The sequence below is a fragment of the Eubalaena glacialis genome, chromosome 14 (assembly GCF_028564815.1).
Source record: "Eubalaena glacialis isolate mEubGla1 chromosome 14, mEubGla1.1.hap2.+ XY, whole genome shotgun sequence".
Lineage (NCBI taxonomy): Eukaryota > Metazoa > Chordata > Mammalia > Artiodactyla > Balaenidae > Eubalaena > Eubalaena glacialis.
Window position 1 is genome coordinate 20562353 of NC_083729.1, and position 22835 is coordinate 20585187.

The 22835-nt window shown below is 47.8% G+C and overlaps 1 protein-coding gene across 3 annotated transcripts in view; it reads right to left on the minus strand.

The window, feature by feature from the left end:
* Positions 1 to 3888: 3888 nt before the first annotated feature.
* The window catches only part of KIF3C (kinesin family member 3C), a 33077-nt gene continuing 14130 nt past the window's right edge, over positions 3889 to 22835 (minus strand). For 2 of the 3 annotated variants that reach the window (XM_061168790.1, XM_061168789.1), the window contains 7 exons: positions 18011 to 18112; positions 17237 to 17359; positions 15962 to 16080; positions 15373 to 15489; positions 5750 to 5858; positions 5397 to 5569; positions 3889 to 5157 (listed from right to left, as the gene is read on the minus strand). In XM_061168790.1, coding sequence (XP_061024773.1) covers positions 5064 to 5157; positions 5397 to 5569; positions 5750 to 5858; positions 15373 to 15489; positions 15962 to 16080; positions 17237 to 17359; positions 18011 to 18112 — 837 coding nt within the window. In that variant the 3' untranslated portion in view covers positions 3889 to 5063. The remainder of the gene's footprint in view (positions 5158 to 5396; positions 5570 to 5749; positions 5859 to 15372; positions 15490 to 15961; positions 16081 to 17236; positions 17360 to 18010; positions 18113 to 22835) is intronic. The other variant, XM_061168791.1, reaches the window with a different exon arrangement.

Below are 22835 nucleotides of genomic sequence, written 5' to 3' on the forward strand. Positions count from 1 at the left end.
CATCTTCTTAGTAAGTGACTACTAAGGGGGTGACTACAACGCCCCAATCCCTTTCCATCACCACCACCATCAGTACCTAGAACTCCCCGTCTCCCTTCTCTGCTTTATTTTCCTTGGCCATTCACATTGTCATCTGACCCTGCAATAGGTTTTTCTTGTTTAATGTTTTTCTCCCCACCCTAAAATTCAGCACTGTGAAGACAGGGGCTCCTGTCTGTTCTAGTCACTGCTGTATTCCCAGCACTTAGAACAGTACTTGGAATATACGGGTAACAGGTGCTCAATCAATATTTGTTCAATGAAAGAATGTACTTCAGGAGGTGCATTTGAATTCTAGGCAGGAAGAGGATATGGGAAGAGGAGAAATGGGTGATATCTATAATAGGAAAAGCAAAAACATTTCCAGAAATCCCTAGCCAACTTCCACTTGCATCTCCTCAGCCAAAACCATGCCCCATGGCCACCCATTGGTGCAAGGGAGTCTGGGAATATGAATATTTTTAGTTGGGTGCACTGCCCTCCTTGAACAAAATTATTTTGTAAGTAAGGAAGAAGGGAAAAATGGATATTGGAAAGGCAACTTGCAGTGTCCACCTCATGGATCTATCCTGGATCTAATAAATCAGAACCTCTGAGGGTGGTATTTTTGGTGCAGGTGATCTGTTATAAGAAAAATGGCCAGAAAAAAAGGATGAGCCCAGAGCAAATTTTTCTTAAGCCATCCTGGGTGATGAGTACACTGGTTGTGAACATCTGTTTTGTTGACTTCCCAGGGCACACTCCACCCCAACTGCCACCCCCATCAACTTTTTTGAGGAATATCTTTATTTCCACCATCACCACCCCATGTACACATGGGTACTGCAGTAGGATTCTTGGAGGTCTTGTTCATGTTCCCACCCATCTGACCCAAACCACTGAATTGGAATCACATTCCCATGAAGTTGGCACTGGGACTTCTAAGTCTCTCCGAATGACGGAGTCATGTAAACAGAGAGCTGCTGGCAGGCGTATTTTCTAAGTCACAGACTGGAGCAGCTGAGGAAACAGCATGAACCCCACACAGAAAGTACAGTGAGATAGACAGGGTCTTTGTGGGGTCTGAGTCCCTGGTAGTAGGTCGTTCCTGAGAACTGGTTCTTTCCTTGCCCGTGGGGTCCACAGCATGCTTCTGTGTCCTTATTTTGTTCAGGCCAGCTTAAGCGAACCTTTAGTAGTGGCCAAGAGTTCTAACTAACACACACCCAGACCTAGGCATCTGAAAACAGAAAGAAGTGACTCTGGAGGTCAGGTGCCCAGCCTCGGAGGAAGAAGAGAAATATGGCAGTTGCCATATTGACAAGCAAGGGGACCCCAGCCAAGGGTGAGTTCCAGCCCCCTGGCTGGTCCGTGGAACTCTAGAACCGCCTATCTCAGCCACACAAGTGAGCCCACGGCTAACGGGAGGAATGAGTGGTATTAAAATAGGACCTCAAGGTTAAGGGTTTGGAGATTTGGTTTTATTCCCACCACTCTGCCCTTCTGTCCCTGGCTTGCACTACTTGTAGAACATGTAGGGTGCCTATCAGTCCTGAGATGCAGATGCACTAGAGGCACAGAATCAAAAAATACAGGCTTTAGAGTCTGGAAGTCCAGCTTCATCACTAACCCTACGTCTTTAGCCAAGTTAGTTAATTTCCCTAAATTTCATCAGTAAACCAGTGACAATCATTCCCACCTGGGAGGATTAAACGACTATGGGTGTGTAAAGTACCTAACTACACCTGGCAAATCCCTCAAGCAGCAGAGCCCTGGAACCCCTTTGAATCTCAGGGCTGGAGCTGGCACAGAGGCAGGAGGCCCCTCCAGGAAAAGTGTCAGTGCTACAATGGGCACGCGGCCATGCCCCGTGCACCAGGCTAACCTCAGTGCTCTCCCAGGAGGCAGGGCCTCGTGTTTGTTTGTTTGTTTTTGGCCGCAGCACACAGCTTGTGGGATCTTAGTTCCCTGACCAGGGATTGAACCCGGACCCCTGGCAGTGGAAGCGCCGAGTCCTAACAACTGGACTGCCAGGGAATTCCTTGGGCTTCGTGTTTTTTAGCAGCAACTACTTCTCATTTCCTGTAAGACTTCCACGCTACAGGGAGCCGACAACTAGAATCCAGAGGGAGGGAAAGAGGCCCTGGAAAGACAGGATAAGGGGAAGCTAGCCTTGAATTATTTTAATTCAGCACCTACCATGTGCCAGTCATATCGATGTGCTTTACACACATTATTGCCTGTTTTAATCTCTCTTGGCTGATAAACAGAGGAGCAGAAGGGGCAGAGCTGTTAAATGAGATTGACAGCTAATCTGGACAGGCAGTTCTGAAATCTGCTAACAGCTCAGAATTAACTGGGCGGGTACCACTAGGTTAGAATACGATCAGCTGCTGCCATAGCTCGGCACAGACTTCAGACTAGAGCCTGAGCCCTACCCCCTCCGCCTTGATGCTCAGACGGAGCCCCTTTTATTAAGCAGCCAGTTCTTTTCCCAGGTGCTGATCACTGCAGCTGGGCTCCAAATACTCTTGAACCCCTCTTGGAAAAAACAAGGAAGAGAGAGAAGGGAGAACATAAAAAGAGAAGTAGAAGGAAAAAAAATAAATAAATAAGAGAAGTAGAAGGAGTCAGAGGGAAGAGAAGGCAGGCAACCAACTCTGTAACGATACTCATTCCTTTATTATCGACTGCGTTAATTTGAACAGGGCTGGGGCCTGCAGGTTGCTGGCAGCACTGAGCTGCAGGTGCATTTCAGCTCAACAGAGAGATCTCATCCTAAGCCAAGGAGACAGAGGGTAATGTTTTATATATATATTTTTATATTACATATGTCCTGTATTGTCATATGTATAGAGTGACAAGAATGGGCCACAGCATTGTTAACTGTTGTCCTAAATAAAGACCATAGCAACAGACATGGAAATTTGGTCCTAATCAAGGCCCTTACTTTGTCAACCAAGTGTTTGATACATCAAAAGGAAAAGAAGAGAAAGAGAGAGAGACAGCGAGACTGAGATCCAGCCACCCCAGTGGCCCTGTTCCCAGCATATCTTACACTGAGTGTAGAGTATCCCCCGTGGAGGTAAACACACACACAAACACGCGCACACATACACACGTACACAAAACTGCAGGCAGGAGCTCCTCCTCTGACCACACCTTGGGCCCAGCCCTCAGACTGGGGGTGAAGAAGTTGGGTATATTGTGCTATAAGACTGTGAGGGTCAAGTGACCAGACAATGCAGAGTCGATGTGTCCAGGTGATGAACGGGGGTAACACGTGCGGCTTCATCCACAAATGAGAAAGAGGTCAGTGGGAGAGGCTGCTCAGCGCAGGACTGGAGGTCCCTCTGTGCCCAGGCCACCTGGGAAATTTCTACATACTGGTCCTGTCCCAGCCACAGCCGAAGCTCTGATCTGAATCCTGAGTCTCAAATAATCTTCTGGGCTCTGATGAAAAATGTTATTTCCTTGAAGGACAGAAGCAAGTGGCAACTGAGTGGCCCAACCACCTGGTCCCGTAGTTACAGCAGCGATGACAGCATCATTGAATTAAACCAAACCATAGCTCGGTCCTTAGAGCAAACTTGAACTGTGCAAGAAGCGTTCATTTCCTGACGGAAAGAGAAAAACCAGCTAGTCGGCCCCTACCGCCACCTCCCACACCCCCAATTTCAGGCAGACCTGTCAGTTTCGTGCCTTTCCCCCAGTGACAAAACTCCTCATGTTCTAGGAACTGGAGACTCCATTATTAGGTCGTTTTGAAATCCCAAACCACGTGTTTTCATTCATGATTACCTCTTCACCCTTCCACTAAAATATACAATTAAAAGGTAAGTCAATGAAAATTAATCTCTCTTTTTTGGGCAGAAATTTACTCGAGATACCTGGAGACATACTGGGTTGTCACAAAGGAAAGTGAGGAGTACTTCCCTAGGGACCAATTTGCACAATGCTGAAGAAAGGGTCAGTCTTGTCAACAAAACAGTGCCCAACAAACGTGATTCAGAAACAGGGGTAATGGGCAGAGTTGGCAGGTTGCGCCTGGGCCTCCATCTCCTGTGCTCAGTGAGGGGGAAAAGCAACAGATTCTGTGATACCTTTGTTTAGCCAGAGGGAGAAGGATACTGACCCCTTCCACTGTGAACGGGGATCCAGGCAGCTGCAAGGAAAATGATGAAAGCAGGAAGGAGCAGCCTCTCAAAGATGGGGAGTTGGCCTGATGGCTTGTCGGCCAAGGTTAGTTCTCCGAGGGGACAGAAACAAAGGGCCGTCCCTCCATGACTGTCCACATTGTCTCTATTACTGTTCCATTTCCTGAAGGTCCCAAGGAGGCAGCAACTGGTGGGTTCAAAATTCGCGTCCACGGGTTGGGAAGGCGGGCCGGAAGCAGAGTTTGGGAAGCCACGAGTTCTTGCCAAAGCTGAAGAGCATGGGCTGTGTCGCTGAGGTCACTGGAGTCCTTGAAAAGGAGCCCAAGAAACCAGAAGAGGTTGTTTGCGACCCAGAACGTGGAGGGCGGGCTCTCTCCGCCGGAAGCACAGGCTCAACACCATCAGGATGGACATCTCTTGTCCTCGGTGGACACCTAGCATTTTTCTAGTCCCAGAAAGTGCTCAGGAGCTGCTCACCGGCAGTGCAGGAGGAGAAGGGAGATTACGGAGCGCGCTGGGTAGAAAAAGCACTCTCTTCTCAGGCACCGCCGCCCTCCCTTCTGGGGGCAACTGACAGGCAGGAGCATGAGGTCTGATTGGGGCGGGGGGTCTAAAGTCAGAAGAAGAGGAGGCTGTGCGGCGACCATGGCAAGCTCAGGCGAGGGCACCTCTCCCACAAGAACTGAGCTCCATGAATAAATAACATTAATTAAATAAAGGAGGCTAAGAGCCAGCAGAGGCACGGTCTGCCAGATCCTCACCCCGCACACATAGGCACATGCGCACACACACGCACGCACGCACGCACACCGAGCGGCAGGCGAGATGATCCAGGGTTGGCTGCCCCGTCCGGGGGGTCTGGGAGATGGGCAGCCCGACTGAAGGTTGTCACTCATGGTCTAGCGCTGTCGAGGGGAGCAGAGCAGCGGCGGCCAGCGAGCCTTGTGCAGTGGAAGGTGGAGGCCGCTGAGGACTCTGGCACCTGCGGGGGATGGGGATGAGGTGGGCGAGAGGGGAGGGTGGGGAAGTGCAGGAAACAGAAAAGTGAGGACTTTCCTTTCCCTCATACTGTCGCTGTAGGAACTTGGCCCCCACAGCCCCAGTTTTCACTCTCCCTTCATGCCCTTTGGGTACAACCCAAACCCTCCTCAGCCTCAACCAGCCCATGGGGTTTCCATGCCTTCTAAGTCCATTGCCCACTCTGACCGTGATGGTACTGACCAGGATCTGGACTTTCGGACTTTAGATGTGGAAGGTCTTTCCAGAAAGCTGTCCAACCGCATGAGCCTCTCCATGTGTAATGCACGGGGGTCTTGTTCTTGATCATGAGAGAATTCCATCTCAAAGACCGCTGGAGGGGACACATCCAACTCCAGGAACATGATGTTCTCAGCCTGTGGTGGGAATATCAAGCCAGACATGAGCACTGGCCCTGATGCCTGTATCTTCCAGGCACTTGGGAAATAATGGGAGTAGCAAGGGTGATGAGGCAGGTAGAGGAAGCAGAGGTTGTGAGCATCACCTCCCTTGGGCGCTCTCTCCCCTCCCCCCCCTTCTACTTCCCAGCTTCTTACCCTATACCTGGGGTGTGACCCCATTGCCATGGCAACCCGAGCATACTGGCTGATAGGCCTCTTGTAGCCCACTGCAGATGTTGGCCGCTTCTTCATTTGGCTGTTACTGCTGTAGGAAAGAGGCTATATTTAAATCTGTTTCCTCCGAACACAAAGGGAAAATGATATCATGATGGGTTAAGCATCATTCAGTAGACTGACTACCTGCAGACTGCAGGTTCTGGAATTTTCTTCTCTTTGCTCTAATACAACCTGACAACTCGAAATAGTATAACACAAGGAGACACATATGTCTTCACTCTTGTTGCTTCATGCATTGTTGGTGGGAATATAAAATGATGCAGTCACTTTGGAAACAGTTTGGCAGTTTTTCAAAAAGTTAAACATAGAGTTGCCATATGACCTAGTACTTCCACTACTAGATACATATAATCAAGAGAACTGAAATCATACCCACACAAAAACTTGTATATAAACGTTCATAGAAGCATTATTCATAATAGCCAAAAAGTAGAAATAACCCCAATGACCATCGACTTATGAATAAACAAACAAAATGTGGAATATCATAGAATGGAATATTATTTGGCAACAAAAAGGAATGAAGGACTGATGCATGCTACAAGGTGGATGAAACTTGAAAACATTTTGCCAAGTGAAAGAAGGCAGACACAAAAGACCACATGTGATATGATTCCATTTATATCAAGTATCTGGAATAGGCAAGTCCATGGTGACAGAAAGTAGATTGGTGGTTTCCTAGGGATGGGGACACTGGGGAGAATGAGGAGTGACAGCTAATGGGTTTGGGGTTTCTTTCTGGAGTGATGAAAATGTTCTGGAATTAGATAGTGGTAATGTTATACAACTCTGTGAATATACTAAAATCCACTGAATTATACCCTTTAAAATGGTGAATTTTATGATATATGAATTACATCTCAATAAAGGTATCATTTATAAAACATACAAAACAAAACTCAGGCTTGGCTTTTTTTGTTTGTTTTTTTGGCCGTGTATCACAGTCTGCGGGATCTCAGTTCCCCGACCAGGGACTGAGTGCTGAAGGCACCGAACCCTAACCACTAGACCACCAGGGAACTCCCAGGCTTGGCTTTTAAAAAGTGCATATTCTTTGACCCAAATTCCCACTCCTAGGAATTTCCCTAAGGAAATAATCAGAGATAGGGACAATTTATAATCAGAGATAGGGACAATTTATAAGCAGAGATGTTTGCTGCAATATTATTTACAAATGCAAACAATTAGAAACAACCCAAATGTGCACCAATAGGGACCAGTTTATTATTCAGCCAAGTGAAGGAATATTATGTAGTCATTTAAATTGTCTTATGGCTCTATGTAGACATGAAAAGATTTCCACAACATATTAAATAAAAAAGCAAATAAAAAGATGAAGTTTTTTTGTTTTGTTTTTAAAGAAGTGTGTGTACGTGCGTGGATGCTTAGAAAAAAGTCTGGATATTCAACAAAATGTTAACAATGATTGTCTTTGGATGGAGTGATTATGGGTGATTTTTATTATCTTTATGCCTTTCTGCAATATCTAAATTTTTTACAATGTATTGTTAATTTTATATCTAATAAATTATTTCAAATACTCAGAAAAGCATAGAAAATAAGATATATCTGTTCGCTTATCATCCAGCTTTGTCAAATCTTAACATTTTATTATACTTAACACCAAATCTTTAAGAAATAAAATGTAGACACAGTTTTTAAGACTCCATCTCTTTCCTTCTCCAGAATTAATCACTCTCTTGAGTTTTGTGCTTATCAATGTCAGGCATATTTTTATACTTATTTATATATGTGGATATTCATAAACAATATGTATGGTATCTGTATGCCTATTTCTAAATTTTGTACTGTATGGTATACATACTATATTGTTTTGTGTCCAACAAACATGTCTTTTATATTTATCCATGCTGCTCTAGATTAGATGATTAAAGTTTAACTATATTGACTATCTTAAGGTTTCAATATAGCATTTTATATGTTTTATATATATATGTTTTTTATATATTCTCTTGTTGATAGACATCTAGTTCAATTCCTTTTTCTCTCTCCCTTTCTATTTAACACAGTGCTGTTGTGAAGAGTTCTGTATAGGTATCTTGAAGTACATATTCAAGTTTCCCTGGGGTATATACCCAGGAACGGAATGGTTCCGATGTGCATTTTCAGCTTTACCAAATTGCCAAATTGCTTTTCAAAGTGGCTATATACCTACGAGAAAGTTCCCATTGCTCTATATCCTGGCCAACTCATGGTATGTTAAGACTTTTTACTCTCAGTAACTTAATGAGTGTGAGGTATTTTATTATTCAAAACAAACAAAGATAGGAAAGAAAACAAGTTATTTCCACTAAAAAACATAATACAGGGTTTGGAGTGAGGTAGATCTGAGTTTGAATGTTGGCTCTACCCCTTACAACTTTGTTACCTTGGGAAGTGGCTTATTATCTCTGAGCCTCAGATATCTCACCGCTATCCTACAGAATTGCTGAGATTAAACAAGATAAGCACTTAGCACAGTACACCGCAAGGGCTCAACACGTGGCAGCTGTGATGATTATTAATTCTCAATTCCACTTGCTAATTTCAAACAGGGATACAGATGAGCAACGAAAAAAGCCAAAAGGCAGACAGAAGACAGAAGAGAAGAGACAGGCTGAGTAATTCAGAGATAGGACATTCTGTCCTTGAAAAGGAGAACAAGCCATGCAGGCGCCGATGGAACAATGCCCGCCTTCTGCCACAGAGAGTAACGAGAACCACATTCCCAGAGGTTTTTTTACCAAGTGTATATAAAAGAGTGCTGGATCCCACTTAGGGTCCCTGCCGACTCCTCTTCAGAGATGAAAACAAGGAAGATGAGGCTGTAGAAGCCCCAGCTGGTTTTGCTGCTATGGACCCTCTGGAAGGTGGGCGGGCTGTGCATGTGGAGAGTGGCAGCACCGCGGGAGGGGAGTGGGAAAATCAGTAAAATAACAACTTATCATTTATAAGGTGCATCTGTGCATCCCATTTGAACTTTACAACCTCCTGAGGTGCAGACAGGGCAGACAAGGAGACTGAGGCTCAGAAAAGCGAAAGCGCTTTTGTGTCCAAGATCATACAATTAGGAAGAGACTCGGAATTGATTCTTCCCAAATACTCCTTTTAGGATGCCACGCTGTCTTTCAGGAGCGCACACAGAACAGCCTGGGCCTGAGTGTGCCTTGAAGGCTGCAGGCTCTGGGAACAGGACAGGGGGACAGGGCTGGGTGAGCAGAGCAGTGGATCAGTGTGAATTGGCAGCCTGACCCAATAAAGATGCCAGGGCTATTCTGGGTGGCAGGTGGGAAGAAGGGGGTGGGGGAGGGGAGTCTGTAATTGGGACACCAAGCTTCCCATCTACTCTCTCCTCTGCCTCAGGCCTACTTTCCATGATTGATCCCTCTGTAGTAAGCAGGTTGTGGCTGACAGCCCAGAGTGGAGGCCTGGCTCTGCAAGTATCCACCCCTCTTGAAAGAAACCCACAACAGCTATCCTGTGCATCGTAGATCCTCAGAGTTCTCTTACGACCCTCCCTCCACATAGCTTCTATCACGAGATTATATATATTTTCCTCTTAATATTAAAAAGTTCTCTCTCAGTCCCATCTCAGAGGCTGACCCCAATCTCATTACCAGCTCTGTCTGCTCACCACCTTTCTCCCCTCCTGTTCTGAAAACCGGCAGCCAACATCAGGGTGTGTTTTCCTTCTAGGTCCTTTACAAGTACCTGACACAGCAAATCGGACTGTTCTCCATGATTGGATCCCTCCTTCCCTGCAGGTTAATTGTCCACCTTGTAGCATCCCCCTGCATGTCTGAACTCCCACTCCTCTTCTCAGTTCCCCTTCACACGGCACATGGCCTGCCTGGGCAGGCAAAAACTTCTCCCTGTTTCAGATTCTTTTTCAGCTGTCACGGGCCTGTGAATGAATCTAGGGACTCAACTCAGAGCTGAGCATGTTCTGACTGAGGTAAACTTTGCCTCTGAAAGGAAACCAGTTTAACTTTCTATCCTGATTCCATTTAGAGCAAGGAATGCTCTCTCTCTCTATATTTGGAGGCAGCCTGATTTAAAGATCAAAATCTAGAACAAAAGCAACGAACCAAACTGTCCTTCTATGGCACTTGTAAGGCATGACGGCAAACTGGTTTCTCTGGAGTGCCCACAATTATCGTACTGGCTTACTGGTACTACTGCAGCCATTTACGGATCATCTCCTCTGTGCCAGGTACTGGCCTGGCACGCCCTCCACCCCACCTCCAACACGCGCCACACACATTATCTCACTGCAATCTTGATAATCCTGCAGGGATTTTTTTTTTTTTTTTAATTTTATTATCCCGACTTTGCAGGTGACAAAACTTGGGTTCAGAGAGGTTAAAAAAACCTTCTCAAGGCAGAGCAGGGACTAGAATTCAGAACGTTCTAAATCCAAAATCCAGTCTCTTTCTACTGCACCATGATACTTTGAAAAGAATCTAGGATAGCAGGGATTGCAAAAGACAAATGGCTAAAGTTACAAATAGAATTTTGTCAACTGTAAACCATGGGCTACAGACATTGCCAAATATACAATCCTTAGAAGACAGTTTTATATAAACACAATTAAAAATAAGGTCCATGATGAGTAACCAAAAATAAAAGGTCATATTTGTAAAATAGTTATGGTTAGAGCTGGCTGCAGAAATGTGTCTTGCAAAGTAAATTTAACACAAAATTGTTTGTGATTGTGGAAGGGACCTCACCTGAAGTTATTGTGTATCAACTAGCAGTGGCCTAGAGATAGTGGAGGAAAAAGAAAAAGGGATAGACTTCCAAAATAAGTTGATACAGAGTGTGTTTTCAAGAGCTCCCCGACAATAACTCCTTGTTTTAAAGAGAGGCGCGGGGAAGAGTGTGTGGGGTAAATGCTTGCAGCTAGTGGAAGAGGGGAAACGTTTTTCCAACAAAAGCTTTCTAAAGGGACAGTATGACTTTAGGTAATTTCTTTCCAACAATGCTTTTTTCCTCTCCTTTTGAGCAGCCTTCAGTGCTCTAATCCCCAGAACACCACAGGCCAAACTGAAGCAAAATATTCCACGCTTGAATTGAGCAAATGGGACAATGCCTTGATTAGTTAAATATGCTTTGGGAAGAAAGAGGTTTTTCAGCCCTGATTAAGTTATGTTGCAAACAGTGGGACCCAATCCTCCCAGAGAGGCAGACTTGTTCTACAGTCTCAGTCGACAGGGCTCCCCGAAATGCGGGAAGCTGCGTCCAAGGACCTGCCCACCCTCAGCCTTCCGCTGTGAAAGGAGGGGCTTGGGGCAAAAGATCTGAGAGATCCAGGCCAGTGACTCTTACACCGTGATGCTACCCTGGGGCTCTCTGTGCTGAGTCACTATCATACTTGGGAATTCCAATTAGGAGGGAATTGTTTTTACTTTATTTTAACCACCAACTGCTGCTATACAAAAGTAATTTTTAAAAAAATGAATTTATTGAGATTGAATTTATTTAAAAATGAATTTATTGAGCTGTCAGAGCTTGAGGATTTTTGGCTGCACCGTGTGGCGTGTGGGATCTTAGTTCCCACACCAGGGATCAAACCCGTGCCCCCTGCAGTGGAAGCCTGGAGTCTTAACCACTGGACCGCCAGGGAAGTCCCATTAGAAAGTAATTTTAAAAATTTGTTTTGTATAAAAACTTCCTAGATCTATTATTACTTTTCTCTTTTTTTTTGTAATTTATTTATTTATTTATCTATTTTTGGCTGTGTTGGGTCTTCGTTGCTGCGTGTGGGCTTTCTCTAGTTGCGGCGAGTGGGGGCTACTCTTCTTTGTAGTACGTGGGCTTCTCATTGCGGTGGCTCCTCTTGTTGCGGAGCACGGGCTCTAGGCGAGCGGGCTTCAGTAGTTGTGGCACAAGGACTCAGTAGTTGTGGCTCACGGGCTCTAGAGCACAGGCTCAGTAGTTGTGGCGCACGGGCTTAGTTGTTCCGCGGCATGTGGGATCTTCCCAGACCAGGGCTCAAACCCGTGCCCTCTGCATTGGCAGGTGGATTCTTAACCACTGCACCACCAGGGAAGCCCTATTATTACTTTTCTTTTGTATTTTTGTGATTTATTTTTAAGTTCTGAGATAAATATTATTTATTGCAGTTATCAGACAATGGACAAGTGACATTAGAAAAAAGAAAATAATTTGTAGTAGTAATTCAGAATAGCATGTAGTTGACTACCTGGTATTTATTAATGTCTTTTTGAAGTAATTTATTTATTGGAATTTTTCTTAAAGAAATCTATAATACCTGTTTATATCAACCGTATTTAAGTACAGTGGAGAACACTGGGATGTCACAATTGCCTTAATACCTTTTGCCTTTACCCAGATATATTTTGATATTTTCTACACAAAGTATATACTCTCTGTATTCTGAGGAGGTACATATATATTCTGTATAAAACAGCATGTTTAAGTTGTGAATATACTTAACCATAATTTTGAAAAAGCTTGTAAATGTATATCTTTACAATTTTAATATAAAATTTTAAGGGAACACAGTCCATTTGGGATCCAGTTAGAAGCGCTGCTAATAGAAAATGTACAAATGCAGGCTGGGGAGCAACTGTGTGCAGATTTAAGTCAAAGAGGTATGTATGTCGGGACCAGTTCTTCCCGAAGAGTTATGGGAAAGAAAACACTATAGCGTAAGCTAAAGCCCACTGCCTGCTTTGAGCCCGTTTTTTTTTTTTTTTTTTTTTTTCTTGTTTATTTGTTTCTTTGTTGTTTTGGCCTCCTCGTGGCACGTGGGATCTTAATTCCCTGACTAGGAATGAACCCCGTGCTCCCTGCAGTGGAAGTGTGGAGTCCCAACCACTGGACCGCCAGGGAATTCCCCACAAGCAGCTTCTGAGGAAAGAGCCAAACTCTTAGGCTTCGTGATGGCAAAGAAAACACTGACTCTTTCTCTCTTTGCATTACTTTCCGAGAGCAAGAAGGTTGGTGGGGGGAATCAGAAGAGAAAGGAAAGGTGGGAAAAGAACATCACAGGCAACTCCCTCCGCCCAGAAAGGTTCTGGTTCTGAGGCCCAGAAAAGAGCATGTAGGGAGCACAAATTCACCTTTAAAGCAAAAAGAGGGATAAGAGGCTAGGAAAGGCAATAACTCAACAGTGAGCAAAGATACCAATCTATATTTTGGAGGACTTCTTTCTTTTTAAAAGTTGTTACTGGTATCTACTCTAAAAATTATTTAACATGTGCTATTTTAAGATAGCTGTTTTATTTTTAAAAATCTGTGAATGGTTTTTCAGTGTATGCAAGCCATTTTATTTTTGCAAAAAAAAAGAGAAAGAGAAGTTATTTAAAAGTTTTTTTAATTTAAAAGTTATTCGAGTAAAAGGAAGAAAGTAAACTTAAAAAAAAACAGAACAAAGAATGGAAATTCAGGGGGCTTCCCTGGTGGCGCAGTGGTTGAGAATCTGCCTGCCAATGCAGGGGACACAGGTTCGAGCCCTGGTCTGGGAAGATCCCACATGCCGCGGAGCAACTGGGCCCGTGAGCCACAACTACTGAGCCTGCGCGTCTGGAGCTTGTGCTCCGCAACAAGAGAGGCCGCGATAGTGAGAGGCCCGCGCACCGCGATGAAGAGTGGCCCCCACTTGCCGCAACTAGAGAAAGCCCTCGCACAGAAACGAAGACCCAACACAGCCAAAAATAAATTAATTAATTAATAATAAAAATTAAAAAAAAAAAGAATTCCTGATGGTGTGGCATCAGCATCAGCATGAAAATTAAAAAAAAAAAAAAAAAAAGAATGGAAATTCATAAACATTAAGCAGAAAGCTTATCTTAGCTTCAGGCAAAGCACCCATCATGCTTTGAAGTCTGGATTGTGTGCTTAGGTGGTCAAGAAAAAATTGCAGGGACAATGTTTTGAGAAATGAATAAACTCCTCTGAAGCATGAAATTTTCAAAACATTCTCAGTTCCAGATTAAAGGAGATGGAACAGGCATGACAATTAAATGCAATGCACCATCGCAGGTGAGCCAGTGGGGGAATTGCTGTAAAGGACATTATTGAGGTAACAGAATTTCCTGAATTTGATCACTGTACTGTGGTTATGTAAGAGAATGTCCTCACTCTTAGGAAATATGGGTAAAGGGTTGACTGTCTGCAACTTAATCTCAAATGGTTGAGAGGAGGGGATTAATAAAGCAAGATGTGCCAAGATGCTAACAACCAGGGAGTTTGGGTGAAGGGTATACGGGAATTCTTTGTACTATTCTTGCTTTTCAAAATTAAAAATTTTTAAAAAACACACAGCTTCTCTCATCCCATCTCTATCCAATGTAAAGAAATTCCTCCACCTACAAACTTTAAACTCAAGAACTCTGTAAGCACAAAATAACTCTACAAAGCAGAAGCCTCACCAGCATCTTCCTCCAGCAGATGGTGCTGGAGTAGTAGTTTTTGAACCTAGCTTCCTGTAGAATCAGCTGGAAGCCTTGAAAAAAAATTTTTTTAAGTCCTGGGATCCATGCAAGACCCTTTAAATCAGACTCTCTGGAGCCCAGCTCACAGGTGATTCTAGTTGCAGCCAGGGTGGAGAACTTCTGCATTAGATGATGTACTACTGCAGGCCTCCACTTAGATTGGAAAGGTGGATTTAAATCCAAACTGATGCCATTGAAAAGTCCTTTACTCATGAACTTGCCACTTACAAACTTGTGTAGTGTTGCCTTGCGTAGGATCAGCCCTTCAGAAAGCAGACAAATTAAGTAGGCATCTGTTGCTCCAGTGAGAAGCTGTAGACCTCTACAGCTAGCTTCCCACCCCAGCTTTGGGGAGACTCCTGCCCTATCTTGGCATTAATATTCCTAGGATAGATAGAGCAAAGAATCTCTAGGGAAGTGCATTGGTGTCAGGCCTCCTGAGCACCTCTGTACACAGATTTTCTATGAAGGGACAGTGGTCCAGCTGGGTGAGGTAGTCACTCTGCTGGGTTTGAATATCCAGTCTTGTTCTTCATGGCCACCAGCAGAGGGAAATGCACACCCAGAGCTAAATGCGCTTAGCTCTGTTACCTAAGAGCTAGGATGTGGAAACAGGTGGAAATGCTGAATCACCCAGCTGAGTGAGGCTACAAAGACCTCACATCTCTATCATTTCTTGATCTGATTACTTTTCTGTATTCCCCACTGGACTGTGAGCTCTGACTGTGTCTGATTTACCTTCCGTCTGCAGAGTCTCCTACAGTGTCCAACACGTAGTTAGTGCTTGGCAATATTATCTGTTGTTGCTGTTTCTGGCATCTGACAAATGAATACTCACCAGACTGGCCAAATGTTAGCCAGCTAGTATTTTCTGCATCCCAGACCAATGAGACACTGTACTTGACACTCCTTCCTTCATGGAGACCCCAACATTAGGTCCTGGGAAACCCATCCTCCATCTGTATCCTTCCCAGCCCTCCCCAATCCGCTTAAACCTCCGTCTCCCCCGGGCCCCTGGCCACCCCGGGCTGGGGGCGAGCTGGCGAGTCCCCAGGCCCAGACAACGGGTGAAAGACTCACGCTCCACCGGGCATGAGGGGCTGGAACTTCCACTGCTCCTCCTCACAGTCTAGGAAAAGCCGGTTCATGATCTTGTTCTTCTCCTCAGGGGGGATGAAGTTCTCGATGATTAGGTACCTGGGAGCAGGAATGAGGTAGAGAGGGGACCACATGAGACCACACAGTGTCTATGAAGGTCGAAGGATGAGAAGAAAGAAGCAAAGAGGCAGAGGGAACAGAGAAGGTGGAAAAACCAAAAAGTCGGGGGGAGGGAATCCCTAGAGAAATAATAGAGCTTGAAACTCACAGTTTCTAATGTAAAGATTATAGACTCAGGGCCTTAGGAGTTACTCCTGGGCAGCACCCGGCATGCACTTTGCGGGGTTCATCAAATGCAGGCCGAGGAGAGGAAGGAGGAAACAGGAGGTAGAGGAAACTCCAATGGGGCCCTCCCCCATCCCTCAGATACATTCTATTCCTAAGGTGCGTGGACATGGGTGAGGAGACAGTTGGAATGAAGCCTTCAGGAAAGAGAGGAGCCTGTCAGGGAGAGGCCCAGGGCCTGCGGGATGGCTGTGAGAGCCCCAGATGGAAAGAGGAGGGGCCCTACTTGAGCTTGAGCTCCCGGGTCTGCTCATTCTGTGCCTCTTCCAGGTCCTGCCGCACACGGATGTACTCATCGTGCTGGTCCTGGATCTCCGCCTTCACCGCCTGCAGCTTGGCGTAGAGCTGGGTGGGGACAGGTGCAGCTCAGAGGCTGTGCAGTGTGGCAACCAATGGGGCTCTGCTCACCCAGCCTGGGTCCCAACAGCTGCAGGCTCAGGGTCCACCAGCTCAGTCCAGGATGAGCCCAGGGCCCACCTCTGAAGCTCCCTCCTGCCCCACCATCCATCGGAACGGGTTATTCTAAAGACTGCCCTGTCCCTCCCACACTGTGGCCTGTTAACCTGCTCTCTCAGCTGCTGTCCACATCGTGCAATGTGCAAATTTGAAGGGACCCGAGGGACCTTCTGGTCCAACACCCCCTCTTATAGGTGAGGAGACTCAGGCACAGACTTGCTCAAGGTCATACAACGAGGTAACAGAAGAGCCAGAATCAGGACGCGAGTATCAGGACTGCTGTCCAGGGCTCAGGGAAGGAAGGGAGCCTCAGCCAGTTTGGAAGGTGACCCATCCTACTCCTGCCTCTCCAGCGGCTCTCAAAAGTAGGGGTGCAGAGGGCAGCTCCAACCTTCTTGTCCCACTCCTAACCCACTGAAAGGTGTGTCCCCGGAAACTGCCACTGTAGCTGGGCCTCTGCCTGGCCTGCTCTGGGGCAGCCAACTCAGCAGTCTAAGGGCTCTCCAGGTTCTTCGCAGAATCCAGACTGGAATTTGCCGCTTCCTGCCCTAGGCCCTCAGCTCATGCACACGCCTTTCCCTGGCCATGGACTCTGCAGGGTCCTGGCGGCCAATATTCTCATCCCTGGAGAGCCCTGTGTTCCCTCTCTGAGCTCTCCCAGGCTCCAGTCTCCTCAGGTTTCCCCACCACTCCCCTGGCCTGCTCTGTGCCTGCTTATCCAAACTGTGACTCACTGGTGACACCAGAGTAAAGGGGGAAGTTACCCAGGACCACGAGGATGGCAACCCTGGAGAGTGGAAGTAGAAGTGTTCCCAGCCTATCAGGCCCCTCCTGGCCCGGGAGAAAAGGCTCTATTCCACCCCTACCGGACCCCCGCCTCCTCCCGCTCCTCACCCCAGCACCCACGCAATGTAACTCCGGGGGTCGGCAGTTCAAGCAAAGTGGGGAGGGGTCGCTAAATCACACTCCCCTTAGGCAGGTGACGTCTCGGGCAGAGGCTGCCAGGCCCTTACACACCTTGACCCAGTTCTGTGTGGCATCTCACCTTCTTGAGTTTCTTGGTTTTGACCTCCACCTCCTGCTGCAGGGACGTGTAAGTGCCCCGGAGCTCCATGGTCTCCTCGTCTCGGAGCATCATCTCCTGCTGCATTTCCCGTTCGCGGCGTTTCTAGGCCAGGGCAGGGCATGGGACTCAGTGGAGCGGCACGTACTGGGGAAGCCCCAGGGAGCTCTGCCTAGCACGGAACCTGGCTTCGTCATGACCACAGGGGCCAGGAGGGAGCAGGGAGCACCCCATGGCCCACATCCATTGCTCCCACCCCATCCTTAATGGAGCCTCTCTGGACCTTCTTCTTAGCTCATATGGCCATGCTTTTGCCAAGGCACTGCCCCCCGTGGAAGGAGACCTCAGCCCTAACAGCTGGGGCATTGCAGGGGTGTCAACCACGTATACCGATGCCCAGATACTGGCTTTCCAGCTGCCTCAGCCTCTCCCATGTAGTATCACAATTGATTGGTAAGACCAACAAACTGTGGTTCTTGATGATTTAGGACACAGTCCTGCAGTTGGCAAAGGACTCACACCTTTGTGGAAGGCCCAGGAATTAGTACCAGGTGCCTTACGGAGGCTATCATCATGGAGAGCGACCACCTGGGCAGTGGACCCATGGGATGCAGGGCAGCATGCCTTAGGTTCTCAGCACTGTAATTCCAGGGATCCTGAGACCATGATGGCTCACTGCCCTAAGCACCCCAGTGTGACCTCAAGGCCATGTGCCCCCTCCCACCCAACCCAGGGACCTGAAGCCCCCAGCCCTACCTGCTCGGCAATCTCCTGCCTCTTCAGTTCCAGCATCTTCTGCTGTTCATTGGTGTGATCCATGATGTTCCTGCCCCCGATGAGCAGCTTGCTCTCCATGGCCTAGGGACACAGAGGGGTGAAGAGATGGGCTTTGGGGCTTTTCAAAGGGCCACAGCAGCCCCAGCTTGAGAGGTCTGGCTTCTCTGTTTTGTGGTCCTTCCAGGAGGGGACAGAAGATGTGTCCCAGAAGGAGCCTCACGACCCTCACCAAGAATGAAGTTTTCCCCTCCAGCCTCCTGGGCCCCAGCACAAGGCTCCCATTCTCAGCAGGACCATTAGGTGAGACAAAGAGAGGGAATCCCTCAGAGAATACAGGGCACCTGATCTGTTTGCTTTGGATATGGAAGCTTTGCTTTGGATATACGGAAGGCTGGTTCACCATGCTTGGGAAGGGAGTGCGGGCGGCAATCTAATCCTGGCAACAGGACCCAGCTGGTGTTAGGAGGTGGGGAGACACCGGATACAGTCACTGGGCAGCCCGGCCCTTTAGGTAACTGGCTCCTGACTCAGGAGGGGGGTTCTCACACAGGCAGCAGGAAAGGCTCTAATCTTCAGCTGGAAAACAGAAGAAAAGCCAAAGGGAGAAGACTCTGCAGCACTAAGGGGCACATGGGGCCCCAGAAGCAGCATGAGCTTTGGAGATGGCCAGAAAGACTTGGGCTCTACCCACCAATTGCAAGGTCTCGGCCGAGTTATCCGTCACCTCTCACGTCCATAACCCTGGAGCCACCTCTGCTCCGGGAAGGAAAGCCAGCAAACATCTGCTGAGTGCTACCGCTACCTGCCAGGTGTCTCCATCCTCAGCCCCAGAGAGACCCCAGGAAACAAGTAAAGAAACTGAGAGCAACTAGCCTCAGGTCATGCAGCTAGTTAACAAGGGTGAGATCTGAGCTCCACGCCAGTCTCCTCACTGAGCCCCTGCGCTGTGTGCAGCACACCCAGCCCGACCCAGCGCTTGGCACAGACATTCCATAGGTGCTGGTTGAATCTGAAGCTTAAATAATAAAGGACTAGGGGAAACTGTGTAAGTTGTGACTACATTAAAATGCATTTTCAGGGACTTCCCTGATGGCGCAGTGGTTAAGAATCCACCTCCCAACGCAGGGGACACGGGTTTGAGCCCTGGTCCGGGAAGATCCCACATGCTGCGGAGCAACTAAGCCCGTGCACCACAACTACTGAGCCTGCGCTCTAGAGCCCGCGAGACACAACTACTGAGCCCACGTGCTGCAACCACTGAAGCCCAAGTGCCTAGAGCCCGTGCTCTGCAACGAGAGAAGCCACCGCAATGAGAAGGCCCCGCACCGCAACGAAGAGTAGCTCCTGCTCGCCGCAACTAGAGAAAGCCCGCTCGCCGCAACAAAGACCCAAAGCAGCCAAAAGTAAATAAATTAATTAATTTTAAAAAGTGCATTTTCGGGCTTCCCTGGTGGCGCAGTGGTTGAGAGTCTGCCTGCCGATGCAGGGGACACGGGTTCGAGCCCTGGTCCGGGAAGATCCCACATGCCGCGGAGCAACTAAGCCCGTGCGCCACAACTACTGAGCCTGCGCGTCTGGAGTCTGTGCTCCGCAACGAGAGGCCGCGACAGTGAGAGGCCCGTGCACCGCGATGAAGAGTGGCCCCCGCTCGCCACAACCGGAGAAAGCCCTCGCACAGAAATGAAGAACCAACACAGTCAAAAATAAATAAAAAAAAAAAAAAAAAAAAAAAAAGTGCATTTTCATTATTGCTAGTCAGAGGGTGCTGCCCGGGGCACGCCAGCTGTCCTCTGATTTCATCCCAGGCCTCCTGGAAGGTTGAAATCACCTTGAGCCACTGACCTGCCTGAGGGCTCTCCAAGCAGGGAGTGCTGGCAGAATAGGGGAGCAGGGGGTCCCTGTACCATCCGTCACGGAGGACAGAGCAGGACAGGGGTCGAAGGTTGCTTTTGTGGGGTCAGAGGTTGGGCTGTGTGAGGGTGACAGAGGACACTGAGTGAAGCAGGGCCAGTCAGAGCTGCCCCACGCAGCCTCAGAGGAAGCTGTTGCCAAGCAAGGCACCCTCCCCGTGGCAGCGTAGCCAGGGCTGCACTAGTACCTCCCCCAGGCCCTGTTCCTGGCTGACATCTCACCATCCACCCACCTCCATAGCACAGACTCCTTCTCTCTCACGGTCACACTTGTCCACCCTCTGCATGAGTGACTCCTTAAATTGTGTGCCCCAGGCACCTTACCCACCTCACCTGAGTCCCCGCCCTGCAGCTCACTCACCCCCTTCATCTGGCCAGTCATTAAATCCCATCAAGTCTGTCTTCTTGGTACAGCTCACCTCCTTCCCTCCTTTTCATCCTCATCACAATGGCTCACTGCACTGTGGTCCCCGTGACTCACCTGGATCATTGCCAGGATCTCCCCCCACCTCAGTTTCCCCTTCCAGCCCTCTCCACATGACACCCAAGGGGATCCGCCAACCACACAAGTCTGAACGTGCCTCTCCTCTGGTGCAAACTATTGATAGGGCCTCCATTCCTTACAGGATGAACCACAAAGTGTGTAGCAGTTACTGGCCCCGTGGGCTGGTCTCACCTACTCCCCACATGTGCTCTGTGCTCCAGCTTTGCCGAAAGAATCCCAGCCCCCTGAGTGGGCTGTGCCTTTTCACAAGACCAGGCTTCTCTCCCTGCTTCACATCCACCTGGAAAACGGCTACTTCTCCTGCAAGACACAGCTTGAGCATCTTGGGAAGTTTTCTCTGATTCCCTCAACTCTGCACATTTCCTCCCTTGGGCCTCCTCAATAGCTAGGACACTTTCCTACTATTTTCCCATATTGTCCCATCATTTGTTTACATCCTGTCTCCTCTGTGTGCTCCTTCAGGTCAGGAATCATGTCTTACTCGGATCTGAGTCTTGGGACTTAGCACAGTGCCTGGCACACAGTAAATGCTCAATATGTTTGATGAACAGAAAGGACTCCTTGGGGTAGCCTCAGAGGGGGGCTTCCAGGTCCTTTCTCTGGGCTCACTCATCCAGAGCAGAACCGGATCTTCACCTCAGCTTCTCCTTCAATTGGTCAACCCACACGCACTGGCTAAGGGGCAGAGAAGCAGGGTCTGGGCATCTGGGAAGCCTGGCAGGAGGGATGGGCTGGGTGTGAAGAGGGAGGAAGGAGGAAGGCAGCAGCTCTGCTTGTCCACAGAGGAAGCCCCCGACTGCTGCAGGCCCTGTATAATTGATCCCTCTAATTGTAACGGCATTTGGGGGGACCTGGTGTCTGGCCTGGCCCCCCATCCTAGGACACACTTGCCCACTCCAGCCCTGAGTCCTCACGCTTCCCTTGGCATGTTATGTGGCCCTAGTGTTCTTCACTCTTTGCCACCGAATAGAAAGACGCTAGTTCTCAAAATTGGTTGCATATTAGAATAGCCTGGGGAGCTTTTAAAACTCCCAGTGCCAGGCCACATGGCAGGGTTATCTTGGTCCCTTCCCCTCACAACCTGCAGTGAGAACTCCCAAGCCAGATGCTCTAGAGGAGACTCTAGTAAGGAAGACACAGGGCGACAGCTGATGCCCTGCTTTTTCCTACCTGATGTAAAGACTGGGGATGAGGATGGAGAGAGAAGCACAGGGCAAGGCACCAAGAGAAAGAAAACCATTCTTTTCTTTGCACCTGCTATGTGCCAGGTGTCTCACACTTACTTCTGCTAATAACCTTTTAGGCATTGAGTCTCAAACTTTGATGTACATTAGAATCACCTGGGGAGCTTTTAAAAGGCTCAGTGCCCAGGCTACATCCCACTGCCAGTTAAACTGGAAATGGAGGGGGCAGGTGGTGAGGTCCAGGCATCGGTGGTTTTTAAAGGTTCCCAGGGGATTTCAGTGTGCAAATTTGGGAATCACTGCTTTTAGCAGTCCCCAGAATCAGCATTATCTGAGAACTTGTTAGAAATGCAGAATCTCAGGCCCTACGCAGACTTAGTGAATCAGCATCCGAGACCCCCAGGTGACTTGTGCAATATGTTTTAAGTGGCATACTATTAACACCATCATTTTTCTGCTGAAAGCTCAAAGAGGTTAAGTAATCCATCCAAGGTCACATCACAGCTGTTCAATTTAAATGAAGAATCCAGACCCAGGTCTGCCTGGCTCCAAAGCCCATGCTCTTCCTACTGCAGACAATGTGTGGTGTGCTTTAGGAAGCACAAAAGAAAAGCAACATGTTTCCAGCAAGAGGAAATCATGTCTGACTAATCTCCAAGAGTTCCTTCAGGGACAAAATAGATTATTTCAGTCCATGGGGAAGCCAGTGGCCAGAACTTTAGAGGTTAAAATGCTCCTGGCAAGGTCCTACATCAGAGGTTACTCAAAGTTACATGGGGGAGGGGGTGAGGAGACAGAGAAAGGGGAGGGGGATGAGGGAAAGGAAACAGAAATAAACAGGCACCTCTCTAGGTGGAAAAATGTCCAAATGTTAAATGGGGGTACTGATTTCCATCAGAAATCATGCAAGAAAGGGTGCACAGGTGAAATACCAACTTCACGGATGCCCCCAGATTCTTGCAGGTGGTAAAAAGCAGGAGAATTTCTAGGCCGTGTGAGCTGACCGAAAAATGGCAGATGAGCTTCAGTTAGAGTTTTACATTTTGGGAAAAAGTAATCTTCGCTCTACTCATTAAATGATAGCTGTGAGCGATCAGTTATAAACCAAAACAGAGGGAAAAGAGGGGGAGTACTTCTCTATTGTTCCCAGAAGACATTGGCTTAATATGCTGCCACAGCTAAAAAAGCTAATAGCATCTGGCCAG